We start from the raw sequence: 14,445 nt of genomic DNA on the forward strand, positions 1-14,445 counted from the left end.
TTATAAGATGACAAGATATGATGTAACCAGTTGGGGATGTGACCAAATACATGCCATATCCTCACTGGAGCTTCAGAGTTACCAGTTTAACAGATCCGTCCCTTGTCTTCACTGCAAGTATTCAAAGAGACCAGACAAAAAAAATAAATCCATATTTACACTGTATTTATATTCAGATTTGTGTAATTCCCAAAACCATCCCTATAAGCATAAAAGGACTGTGTCTGCACAGTAAGGCTAGAGTCAGACGGGGCAAATCAACCTGCTGAAAACTGCAGTAGCTTCATTCTTCTTTCACGTCTGCAGCTATTGTGTTGGCTCTGGCATAAAACACTTGGCGGATTTCAGTGCAAATACAAAGTCTTCGTATTTCTTCACTGGACACAATGGTTGCAGAAGAAGAAGGAGGCTACTGCCTGCGGTAGGGTTTGAAGATGGCCTGTGGACTTCAGCAGGCTGATTTTGGCCCATGTGGCCCTAGTCTTAAGATTGTAAGTATTATGGCTTAACTGCAGCCCCTGCTCCACATCTGTTGTGATCAATTTGGTCAGGACCCCTCACTCAAAACAAGTTTAGATAGCAGGTCAATTTAGCCATTAATGGTCTCCTTGGTAAAGTGATTGGCATACCATGCATTAATGGCAAATTGCTACCCTGAATGCCTAAAGCCTGGGCTCCTTTGACTGCAATGGGTCTCCTCAGGAGCAGACTATCGCTTAGGAAGCTCTGCCATAAATTATGTAATAATTTAATGCATACACAGGACAGAATGTTTGCCGAAGTCACAAATAGATAAAGACAACATGGGAATAACAAGGGGTATTAAGTTTATTGTGCTAAACAGACTGTGATAATCCATTAAAAAATGTTCAACAAGCAAGCAATTCAAAGTACAATCACAGACATGAAGTCTAGGAAAGGAGCAAGGCAAAGTTAGGCAACACTCAAAGAAAAGGATTTTTTTTTAAAGCATATAAAGCAAAACTTCAGTTAAGCATTTTGATACTTTGTCTCACAATCAGAATCCTGTTGCAAAGGAACAGAAAAGTTAAATGTCCAGTCATGTCTAGCTGGGGCCAATAACAGCAAAGAACAGTTTTATAAAATTTATCTCCCACAAAAATAAACTATATGCATAAAAATTTATAATGTTCTCTCTGACTATGTGACCACCAGCTGCTTTTGTTCAGTCTGAAATATTGAGGTATAGTAAGCCCTAAGAGGTAGTAATGTCTGATTGTACTAAAACATATAGAAAATAAACATGATTACGTTTATCAGAGCTGCTGGCTCCCCAGGGCTTTGTGTCTTTACATAGTACTGTATTTTGCTTCAGCATACACTACTTAGCTGGAATAGTTCAATCTAGAGAGCTGGCCAGCCTATAAGAAGTATAGATTTTCTAGTGTCACTGTGGAGTTTAAACCAAGAGTTGTGGCCCTGAAGATGGCTGTAGGTTGCCCATTGCTGCTGTTCTGGATCCAGTCTACCTAGGATTCCAAGAAAACAAGTGAAAGTGCCGTCTGATAACACCAATACATGCTCCTTTGGATATCCATACAGGTTTTCAATGCTTTGCCATACACACTTTAATTTGCATCAAGGGGCATACTCGGTTTTTGGCACACAGTGTAAACAGCACAGACAGAAGCACTCCTGGGGGGCTACTACAGGCCCAGTTATTAATACAATGTTAAAGGTGTAAATACTGGCTAAAGAGAGAGAGGAAAGGATACAAAAAAATCTATTTGACAATGTAAAATAAATCTTGAAGAAAAAATAATCACATTTGTGAAAAATACATGAAAATAGCATTTCAGTCTTCTACATTACATGCCTAGTTACGCTTGCATTATGCAAAAGCCAAGCTTGCATTTTTCCCGCCTACAATATTTTCAAGTTTTTCTGGTGGTTTTTACGCATGGTGGACCATGTTTAAGTTTTCAAACAACACTACTCCAACATGGACCAGTTTAATATTTTCATATAATTCCCACAAAACACTTTGATTAGGTCCAGGATATGTAATCTTTGACACGTCTTGTATTGCGGAACGCCATGTCCCAGCAAAACATCAAATTCTACTACAGTTGGAGTGGCAAAGGCTGCATATCCTTGGATTCTAAGTAAATTGCAGTCCTAAATACTATTACACACACTAAATGCTATCCCTAATGACATTTTCCATTGCATTTGAAGTTGAGAGGTATTGCAGTTTCTGTTAAGGTAATAGTCCATGTTTAACAATGTGAGGTACAACTATGGACATCAATTCCATTTTGTGTATATGGAGTTGGTGGAGCTAAAATGTTACACATGAATGACAATGCAAGGGTTATTTGTAAAAACCTAAGAGGAATTCCATACAAAAATATATATATATTGAAATTAACAGTTCATAATACAGGCACTGAATAAAAAAAGACCACACAAGTATATTGAGATATGTGGGGGATTAAAGTAAACACAGTAGCAGACTATGGAGCTTGTTACATAAGTGCTCCAATTTGCTGCTCACTTATACCCCAATTTGCACTTGATGGTTGCAAGTAGGAGTACAGTTGTGTCAATGTAATTTTCTGCAATGTAATTAATATAGCAGCATTTGAGAACAAGACTGTTGAAGTATGGAAATCAGTGGTAATCTTTGATTTCTTTAAAAGTCTTAATCTTTGATTTCGTTAAAAGTCTTAACCTGTGGAAGTTAACTATTGGCAAATTGAGAATCCTTTCAAACAGCAATTTACTTAATTATTTTGCCGTCAAGAAATGTAATGCAAAACTGCTAAACATCACGTAGGCTAAAAGAAGGTTGGTTGACGCCCCGGCTTTAGAGGTTCCATATCTGTTTGCTATATGTGGTATTGTAATAAGAAACAGTTTAGGGGCTTTCTATAGGAACCATTATGCTGCACAAGAGGTATTGCATACATTTTTGTCTGTATACCAAAATGACCACCCCTTGTATTGCTTTGAATATCTCACTTTGACATTCTAAAGATGGAAAGCAGCCAAAACTTGAACTTTTCCTGTAAATAATGAAGCAATCATTCAAAGTGCAAAATAAATATTCTATGCCAACAAGTAACTATCTGTAAAATACTTCTTAAGGATTCAGATTCCAATTTCACCACTTGCCTACCATAGAATAAATATTTTACTGTGCTGGCTGTCAGGGACCTCGTGGACTCTAAAGGGTTAGTATGAAGTACGGTTACTATGTTTACTTATCCCCTTTTTTTTTTTTTTTTTTAAAAAAAAAATCTTTAATTGATAAACCTGCCCCTATATTAAAATCAGTCCTGGGCAACCCCATAAGCCAAAAGGAATTTTAGGATAATTGTTACAGGCAAATTAATTGATTCCGTATACTTGCAGGACATGGAAAATAATTATTCATCTAAATCCCTAAATTATTTTCTTTACAGTAATTCTTGTAAATCTGAGTATAATCTCTTCGTCTATAGACAAATTGTTTTGGCAGCTGCTTAAATTAAATGAGCACAAGTATGGTCGCTAATAAAAGCCATTCAAATTGCAATAAGGCAAATTTCAAGTTCTTATTATTGAGGTACACTGAAATTATTTACATGATGGCAGCAGACTGATAAGTGTCCATTCCCTTATTTTTCAAGCATATTCCACTTGCAGCCACACAAATTATATGTGCCAGGTAGCTGCTACCTTGGAAGACAGCATCTGCTATTAAAAGTATAAACTCTTAAACCACAGGCCCAAATTGAGGGCATATTTGTAAATGTTGAGCATACATACAGTATTTCAGAGCTGGCAAATCATAAAATGATTATTGTTTCCCAATGATCTCTTGCAGTCAGGGCTGTCCAACTAGAGGCCTCTGGATCAAGGTTCAAATGACCATCAGCTTGCCCATAGGCTATATCAACTTTAATTGACATAACTAATGTAATATGGAGATTAAATAGAAAGTATACTGGCTATATATTCCATTATAGTGTGGAAGTTGGACAGCACTGCCTGTAGACATTCTACATTACATGATCAAAAGTATTCAGAATACTTTGAATACTGGTTGCTATTTAAGCCATATCTATTGCTGACAAAAGTGTATAATAAATTACATTGTCATGTGATCCCATGCTTCCTATTTTGTTGCAATATTTTGGTAGGGACTCTTCACATCACATCAGACCAGCAGGATCGTGCTGAAACATGACTGCAGGGGAAGCAGACCCTGCAGCTGCAGGGAGGCCCAGGAGGTATAGGATTCCTTTAAGACCCTCCTTCATATACAATTTAAATAAATATTGGTAAAATAGGTTACACTCTAGACATTTTGGGGGCCTGAATATCTAGTTACACCACTGCATGACTGGTTTGTACAGAGGCCTGACTTCAACTTAAACACTGTGGGATGAACTGGAAAGACAGCCGAATTACAAGCCTGAGCCCTAACATAAGTGCCAAGCCTCCCCACTGCTTTATATATTGCTTAAATGGAAGCAAAAGCCAACAAAAATGTTGCATTCTATTGGAATGTCTTCCCATAAGGTTGAGGCTGTAATAGCAGCAAAGGGAGCACCAACTTAATACCCTTGGTTTTGGAATGAGATTTTGGACAGGCAGGTATCAGAATACTTTTGGCAATATAATGTAGCACAATGTTTTTAATATGCAAGCTAAGAAACTTTACATGCCCACTATAAGCACTCCAAAATATTCATGGTCAGGTACATTTAACAACTGCCTTTGGTATCTGTGTGAACATAAACTGAAACAAAGCTAGAAGTGGATGCTTTTAGGAACACTTGTCTATAATGGTTACATGAAGAAAGCATTATCAAGTATATATCATTCACTGTACTGTTTCTCTGCAGCCAGTGGGATCATTTCAGCTGCTCCTGTTTCTTGCATCGAGTATGCAGGAGAACATGTAGATTGCCCAAGAGGACAGCTCCCAAACACCCTGCAAACTGAATGTAAACAAAAAAAGAACATGCTTTTCAGAACTGGCCATTTTTGGATATGCCAATTAGGTGCAACTCTGTACCTTTTTTAAAAGTCCTTTACAAAACACCACAATTAACTGACCTTTGAAAAAGGAAATCTATCCTATCTATAACTTGTGTTTATCTTCCATTTATCTTTCCTTAAATAATTGTTTAAAAAGTACTGAGGACACGGTTTATGGTGCACACTGCACAGAGCATTCATTCTCTGCCTTGGCTGAGGGAGTCTCCAACAGAACAGCATCTGTATTTAATGCATGACCATAGTTCAGGTCAGTGGAAAGGTCGCAGCACATTTTAGTTAATTACCTCATATTTTAAATGTCTGTTTAAGAGAAAATAAATGGATGATGAAACCTACTTATCAACGGGGCTCATTTTCTCTTCAAGTTTCAGCAAACCTTTAAAACACTATCTCAAAAAAAAAAAAAAGACTATTTGTTAAACCTGTTGCCATTGTGGTGTTTATGTGATGTGGACTTATAAAAACTTAGAATTCAATGGCCAGTAAATATATTGCAGAAAGAAATTTCAAGTTCCAAAGTGTACAAGTCTACATATCAAAGACTTGTCTTTACCAGTTTGAATAAAATATGGCTAGCTTACTCTTGATATATTGTTAGTTAAGGACACATGCAAATTACTTGTTCAGTATAATCAATATTTTGTTTTGGGCTATATTAAAATATTGCAGAAGACTTTGTGGTATGACAGTTTTGTTGAAAAGCTAAATAAGTGTGGCCACTTTCTTATTTGCACTAACATTGACTTGTTAGAATTGAGATTATGACAAAGCCTAAATAAAGAAAATAGCATTTATCCCTTATCATTGGTGAGGGCTGGTGTGGGTTGACTTAAGGTCTAAACAGTGTGGCACACCAAGCCTTTCCCAGTTAAATGCCCATTTAATGCAGGTTTCCTCGTCTGTATACAGTGCAGAAAGTGACTAAAAATGACTCCATTTCTCCAACCCACATACCATTTCCTAACAGCATTAACTCTTAGTAGGTTAAGGAAAAACAACATTATTTATAAAGCCATCATTAATCCAAATCCCCTGTTTTACAGCAGTTTTTTCTTTCACTAGATCTGGGACAGAGAAGAGATAAAGAAAATGATCAACAAGTCCTTGGAAAATTTTGTGATTTTTTTTTTTTTCTTCCTGGTCCCCAAGGCAAAAGTGGAAAGACTGTGGTAGTAGAAATTAAGTGGTCAAGGCAGTGTCTTTTTCCTTTCTAAGACCCAGATTCAATGAAGATTCTAAATCTGGACCAAAGAAACTCAACTGCTGGCTGAGGTAGAAATTCAGATTGGTGGTCGTCTAGTCGTCTTCAGATTCCTGGGAAGATGTCTCTGCAGTTGGCTCCTAGAGAAAACAAAAAACATTGTTCTCAATCTGCAGCAAAAATCCATTAACATTTGACCTCATTTCACCATAATTCTACAACAGTAAGAAGAACAGCAACCTCAGGGCAAGACGTTTACACTTCAGAAGTAGAATTTAATTAGTATGAATCTTGCCCTGAGGCACAGTTATTTGTGCTGCTAGATTGGAGCACAAGCATTGCTTATATTTGGCTGTGTTGCATCCAGGACGAGCAGGTGGCACAAGGGTGTGTAATGCTACAAGGCACTGGAGAGCCCTGGGCTCCAATAGTGCTGCACTGTACATCTTGTGTTGGATTAAGCCTGCACAGACCTGTCCTGGCTAATATAGTATGTGCATAGTCCCTACATGACAATTATTTTGCATAGTATTGTAGAACTTGTGCTGGTGCTATGGCATTAATTTAATTATGGCTTTAATTTAAAATTCACAAATCACAGATACCCATAGCAAATCACAGATACCCATAGCAAAATGATGAGATGTGTGCAGGTAAATAGCAAATGCTACCTGCTGATTGTTTGCTGTAGTTGACTAGACTGAAACCCTACACTTTTTTTTTCTTAAAATAACCTTCAAAAATATTTTCTTTGTTAAGAAATGATCTAAAGAAACAGTTTAACACGCATAACAGTCCTTGAAGGTAAGCTGATCTAAAGGCAAAGGGGCTAATTCTATTCATATATATTTCAAATGAAGACCAGCAACACCGCAATGATTTGCCCGATTTTTTATTATTTTTGCGAATCATCTCGGTGTTGCTGGTCTTCATTTGAAGGATCTAGATTGTTTGTCGTGCAATTACAGTACATCACAAAGTGCTCATAACCCCACTAAGCACTGTTTATAAAGGATATCATTTACATTATATGCATGGCTCTTGTGTATTAGATGTATATAAGCTACAGCTTCCAGCACCTTTAACAGGCTCTTGTTGCCACAGGATATTGGGAAAATCCCTTGCATGGCATTCCCTGTTATTTGTTTACAGGAAACACAGGGCTTTAAATATATACACAGATTCATGCAATATTTTAGTTTCATAGCTTCATTTTGTTGTATCTCATTTATGCACCATAAAACCATTTTTCCTCATCACAAACAAACAAGGGAAATGTAGAACATGCATGTTTGGCATAATGCCTTAACATCTCCCATCAAAAACCATCGGCATGGTTATATCCTCTCCCAAAGTTCAAGAATTATGCAGGGTTGGAAAAAAAGGGACTGCATTTTTTGACTTTTCCTTCCTTAGTGTGTATCTAATGCATATATATTACAATGACTCAAGCCAGAAGGTGAGCAGCACAAGGGTCCTATAATTAATAAAAATCAAAAAGGCTCAGTAAAGAATTTTTAGGCTGAAAACTGTCAGTATTGGTTATTTCAGGCATTGCTCATTCCAGTCAATGGGAGCGGAAATTTCGAGTGACTTTGAAAAACGTGTCACCGCGTGTAAATAGGCGCAGGCGACTTTAGCGCTAGCGGGTTCGAAAGCAAGCCATTCAGGGAGATTAGTCGCCTCAAAGAGGCGGCGATTAGTCGCCAGGCGACCAATCTCCCTGAATCTTCCCGTGTGGCCCTAGCCTTATGCTTCAGTTTACACTGCCTCTTATCTATTTTATTGCTTGTGGATAATCAGCAGCAAGCATCTCATAATAGTGTTATAAGCATAAAGTAATCAGATAGAGAAAATAACCCTGCTTTGTCGTGTGGGACGCTGATTCTGACATGGAGACTCCTGTTAAAAACTTCTTCTATGATGCCAGACAGCACTTGTTTTTGCACTACCTGATATGTTCAAATAGTCAAGTAGATTGATCCACACACAGATATAAGCAATGTAAACCTTTCCCTAAGTAACGTAAAATATGGCAGTTCTGAAAAGAATTTAGTTATAAATTACACATTTTGTTCCACTCACACAACTTGCCTAGCGTATGTCGGTAGAAAAATGAAACTTTAAACCAGCTTATAAAAGTCATCATACTTTAATATATTTAATTTTCCACATGGCTTCATTTTGTCTGGGAGTCCAACTGACAGAATTTATAACCTTCTTCCTTTCCCAGGCCACTACAGTACACCATTGAGGGAAGCATGCTTTAGAGTTTGCCTGCATTACACGAGCAGGCTTCCATTCATTAGTGTCTGAAACACTTCAGCTGTGAAGGGGCTCCTAAATGCTACCATGTGTGACATAACTGCACAAGAGCACCATGGTTGAGGGGAAAAACACTAGCCTTTCATCATAGACCACTGCTTAGTGTACTCCTGTACAAAAGGTTTTAAAAAGCCTCCGCTCCTGCTGAAAAAAAAAAAAGTTGTAAATCCAGGGAATAAACACAAGCACAAATGAATGATCACATGAGTTTAAAAATATTACCAAAGCAGTGTCAGGTCATGATATTTCACAATGGATGTGTTTAGTCTGTCCAAGGTAATGTGGGAAATGTGGCTAGCATGAAGTAAAAGTGGCTTCCACTTTTGCACATTATATGGCCCTTGAAGAGGAGTCAGGGCATGACCCTTATATATACTCCACCAATGATGTAACAGTGTGTGCAATGCACGAAAGAATAAATTGGAAAAATATGAGTGGGAAAAGCTAATTTTCAACCAATTACTCAATACAGTCAGACCATGGAGGGTGTACTTTTTTTTTTACACTGGATACAGAGGCTCTTTAAAGGGGTTATCAACTTAAAATTAAATTAAAAATGGTTTACTTAAAATTTTTACTCTACAGCTGCCAAACTTATCTGGTTGCTAGTGGTTAGCTAATTCTAGAAATATATATATTTTTTTGAGTAAATGGAAGATCAATTTTGAAGGGCCAAACAAGCAATTATAAACAAGAACAATAAAAAAAACTAAAAAGTCTTGTGGTCTTTTTTTTCCCCGTCAGTGAAAACCAGAAAGCATTTTCAAGGAAATAACAAAAAAAGTCATATTGTCCGCTTTCATACATTTAAAGGGGTAGTGAATCTATAAATTAACTTTAAGTATGATGTAGACAGTGATGTTCCAAGACTGTCTGTTTTTTGTCATTTTAATTATTTTAGCTTTTTCCAGAAACTCCAGTTTGAAATTTTTGCTGCAATCTGGTTTCTAGGGTCCAGTATATTCTAGCAACCAGTCGTTCGATTTTTTACATATTTGATGACTGAATTTTTCGAGTTATCGCCTGAAAATCCCAAATGTTTCAGATTATTGGACAAAACAATCACAATATCTTCAAATTGTAAAAGGGACATCTGTCACAGACTTCTGCATGATCTAGGCAGGTTTGAGATGGCAGATTGTCGGATTTTTAGCAGCTTTGGGGTATGATGAATTTCTAAAAATTTTGTTTGGTTTTTTTTTCGAGTTTTTGCCTTAAAAAAACCTTGACCTTACTGTTCTGATAAAGAAGGATAACAATGCTAGCGTAACAACATTACTTCCTTCATTACTTTAATACCTTCATCTTTTTGACAGGTGACCCCATTTTCCTTTGAATATACAGTAGGAGGGTGCAAATGTTTAGTCAAGAGACAGACATACACTCCTCATTAACACATAGCTATGTGGGATGGCCAAGCTGCAGCTTCCAGGTCGAGTCTCTTCATGATTGGAAATGGGTTTCATTAAGGTAAGATAAAAGGCCCTTTCAAAGTGGAAGCACACAGTGACATGTTTATGACTAGCAGCCATGAGGATGGCTGAATGCTCAACAGCCCACAGTCAATTCCTTAACCACTTCACCAAAAATGCAAACAAAAAAAAACATGATTAATTACAAAAGGAAGACAAAGTACCATTCTCCTAAAGGGTCTTTTGTGTACGGATATTTTCTTTGTTGTCATTTGAATTTTAAGTGAACACACATTCAGCATTTATGTTAACTGAAGTAGCTGGTTCTGGAACTCTGCTGAGCTTGTTGGAGGTAATGGAAACAAGAGAGTCATTGTTACCTTCTAAGAGAGTATATCACATACGGTACGTTTTATGCTGCATTACAAGGATATCTGCGTTACCTTTCTATTTGAGGGAAAAATTATAAGAAGTCAAAGGCTCTCCCATAAAAAAAAATATGAGGCTTCAAAGCATTGTCTCGTCTGCTTCACAAAAATACCTGAATTATAATTAAACTGTATTAAATGCATACATCGTTTTCAGAACAAAAAGGGAATGCAGGCACCTAGTATTTAGCTACTTCTTCCCAATGCCTATTTACCCCAGCAGTTATTAAAGCCCTACAGTGATGAGTAAATATTTGTCAATGCTTAGCACCCAGTTTTTAAAAGTCACTCTATATACAGTAAATGTGTATGTGTGTTTACAATGGATTTTCTTTTTTAATTCTTGGTGGTTTTTGCATTATTTATTCAGCAGATATTCAGTTTACAATTTCAGCAATCTGGTTGCTAGGGTCCAAATTCCCCTAGCAACCATGCATTGATTTGAATAAGGGAATGGAATATTAATAGGAGAGGTCTGAATAGAATAAGGAGTAATAAAAAGTAGCAGTAATACATTTATAGCCTTACAGAGCATATGTTTTTAGAAGAGGCTAGTGACCTGCATTTGAAGCTGGAAAGAGTCAGAAGAAAGAATTTAAATAATCCAAAAACTATAAAAAAAAAAAAAAAAATGAAGGCCAATTGAACAGTTCCTTAGAATTAGCAATAACATACTCTATTAATTTACAGGTAAACCAGATTAGCTCTGACAATGATTGGGGAGGGCAAGGTTATGTACAGTTAGCTACAAATTTTTTAAAAAAAATATAATAGGCTAAAATACAAGTTAAAACAATTAAATATGAATATATCATGTAAATTAACTGTATATTTAAATTCATAAAAATCAGTTAGCCAATAAAAGGTTATCACCTAACCTTAAAGTTTCTGCATTTTTTCAATGGTTAACACTGTACAGCACCGTACTCATCTTTCGGTCATTCAAACCACAGCTTAGTTGTAAGGTTAAGTATGACCCTAGGAACTAAATTGCAATGTCAAGGTGAATTAACCCAAGGTCAATTTTATTTTTGATCAGCTAATTTTAAATCTGTTGTGGGAGAATGGGTAAGTTTGCAACTTAATTCTGACTGCCATATGGAAAATCTATCAATAAGGATATTCTGAAGGAAACAGATGGAAAAGGAAGAGATTCTTGTGAATGTAGCAGAAGATTTACATTATCCTGCATGAACTTCCATGCAGTCCTTATGTTTATATAATTTATCATTATTTCCTTAGATAGTTCAGATTAGTAAACCCACATGAGCTCATGTCCTGGTTTTCCCATGTTTAGCCACAGTTTCTCTCCTTTAAAGGGAAACTCAGGGAAAAGCAGTGCCCAAATTAAAACAAAGTTCCTGTTGGAGGAACTTAAAATTGTTCAGTGTAAAAATAAAAACTGGGTAAATCGATAGGCTGTCCAAAATAAAAATGATTCCAATATAGTTAAGTTAGACAAAGACAAACTCACTGTTCAGTGAGTTTGCAATTGATCCTCTGCATGCAGCTCAGATTCAAAAGCAACAGTAATGACCCATGTGCCCGACCCAAGTCACCGATTGCTTACTGCCTAGTAACCAATCAGCGGAAACCAAGAGAGTAGTAGAAAGTAGTGTTCTGGCCATTATGTTAGACATCCGCTCACTCCAGCCTTTATTTATTTATTTATTTATATGTGCTGGGACACAAGGGTCATAACTGTTGCTTCTGAATCTGAGCTGAATGCTGTGGATCAATTGCAAACTCACTGAACAGTTATGTCCCATCTGGCCCCCCTTCAAAGTCGCTGACTAATTCAGAGCTAGAGATCTGAAAAGCAGGAAGTAGTGTTCTGGCTATTATATTAGACATTTTAGTTCTGTGCCAATCAGCACATTTCAGAAAAGACACAAAACTTGCAATGTTAATGAAACTCATTTGTTGAAATTTACAAAGGAACCAAGCTTTTACATACAAAATGTATATATGTTTATAATATATCTGCCTATTTTGGCAGCCCATCATAAAACTAGGCTGTCTGGGTAAAAACCGCAGCTCCCCAGTGAACCGGCGTGCACGATTGCGATCTCGCGTGCTCAGGATGGTCTGCGAAACTGGGCGGTTGTTAGGACCTAGGGGCACCGATGGAGGAAATCCGGGCTTGGGCACATCAAGAAACTTGTAGGTTGTGCTTTCGGCCTGGGTTTATCCAAAGGATGAGAATTCACTACATGTGGCACTAGCCGGATTCTCAGCCTGCGTGTGCCATGTGGCAAATGGTGTTTAATGTGTGTATTCTGTGATTATCAGTAACTTCTCTTTCTCAGTGATGCCTTGTGTCAATGCGTTTGCATAATTATGTAAAATGTAACAACGCAGGTGTATAGGCGCTATGCGTCACGTTTTTATGCTGGTCAGAAATGCATGTGTTTGCCAGTTGGCTAATGTAATGTATTGCAACCTGAATACATTATTAGTGCAATTACACCCCAAAAATGCCACATGGGGCATTAGCCTTATGAAGATAATGAAGTAGAACAACTAGATAAAAGGCAATTTTATTTATCAATGTAGATTAATTTTCATCTCTGCACATTGCAATTACTTGCTAGGGTGCCATTTCTTTAACCATGAATCATAACCTAAAATTGTAAATTTAAACAAAATTGGCATGGAATGCAATAAATGGCTATTATATTATGACAGAAAGATTCAAAATAAATTGGCAGCACCCTTTTACAAAGAGGCAATATTGCTTTAACAAAGGAATACAATACACTTCGCTTGCATTATACATGTTATTTAGTATACATTTTGCTAGCATATTAACAATGGTCATTTCATACTGCAAACCCATTCTCTACTATGGATTTATTGGAAAGAATGTGGCCCAAAGACCACCTCGTGACCTCACTTCCGGGATGCTGATGCTCTCATATGAGCTAGTTTGCAGAGGTGTTAAAAACTTTTTTTCCCCCTTAACTACATACAAATAATCCCCATTTAGTGCAGAAAAAAAGCAGGACTCCTAACTGGCATACAGCCAGAAAAGCTATATTTAGCTTTTGCCTCTTCTCATACTAACCTCATCTCAACTTCCTTTCAGTCTAAGCAGTGGCCGAGACCCCTTAATCATTCCATCTCTTGTAACTAAACATTTTCAGCCCGCCCAGAATTGTAGCCTTTGTGAAAAATGTAAGCAGTGATTTTGGACTGTTTTGATATTTTCAGCACAAAAAAAAAGCCCCACAGTGGGCAAGGTGCCACAAAGATTGCTATATGCATGGTTAGCTAATTTAACAAAGGTGACATTGCATCATTATATAGGTAAAGTACACAAATACACAATTAAAGTCAGGTAAATGTGTTAAAAAACCCTGGATTGGCGACTTCTTCAAACATCTAAAAGCTGAATTGGTTATATGAAATAGGAGTGCAGAAAATTTCTGAGCCAAGCATCACCAACGACCCCTAGGTTTACAGGGGCTTTGGAACCTGCACTGTCCCAGCCTCACTGATAAATTAAATCAGAGAAGAACTGGTTCTCAGGTGTCTAGAAAAGATGGGAGGCTGCAAATGGAGAAGGGCACTAGTATGGCACACAAGAATTTCCTGTACCAGTGGCGGCTGAAACTGGCCCAAACTACAGGTGAACGTGCAGTTCTTACTAATCTCTCTAAACTCTTACCACTACTGAGCTGTTAATTTGGCATAATATTGTGAATGTGAGGAAAAAATTATCCGATTAAAAAACAAAAACCAAAAACCCTGCAGTAAAGGGGAGTCATAACTAGAACCCTTGCCAGCCATGTGCTGCAGACAGAAAAAAAAATGAATGATGAAATTCATTTTGAAGTAAGAATCTCCCAGATATGGCCAACTCCGTGCTTCATATCTGGAATTAACTTGCTTTCCTTCTCACACTTCACCCACTTATTGATTTTGAAAAGGTGACGCCCCTCCAGGCCCCTTTCCTCCGCCCCACAAAGATTACATCATTTATGCCTCCTGAGAAAATTAATAAAAGAAATTACCCCTTACAGTATCTAAACAACCAAACCTCGATCCACTTACCTGCCTAGCT

The 14,445-nt window shown here is 37.2% G+C and overlaps 1 protein-coding gene across 3 annotated transcripts in view; it reads right to left on the reverse strand.

The window, feature by feature from the left end:
• Positions 1 to 810: 810 nt before the first annotated feature.
• Positions 811 to 14,445, reverse strand: part of hmga2.L (high mobility group AT-hook 2 L homeolog) — a 55,356-nt gene continuing 41,721 nt past the window's right edge. For 2 of the 3 annotated variants that reach the window (XM_018251100.2, XM_018251099.2), the window contains exon 4: positions 811 to 6,354. In XM_018251100.2, the coding sequence (XP_018106589.1) occupies positions 6,310 to 6,354 (45 nt within the window). In that variant the 3' untranslated portion in view covers positions 811 to 6,309. The remainder of the gene's footprint in view (positions 6,355 to 14,445) is intronic. The other variant, NM_001094371.1, reaches the window with a different exon arrangement.

Source organism: Xenopus laevis, chromosome 3L (genome assembly GCF_017654675.1).
Source record: "Xenopus laevis strain J_2021 chromosome 3L, Xenopus_laevis_v10.1, whole genome shotgun sequence".
Classification (NCBI taxonomy): Eukaryota; Metazoa; Chordata; class Amphibia; order Anura; family Pipidae; genus Xenopus; species Xenopus laevis.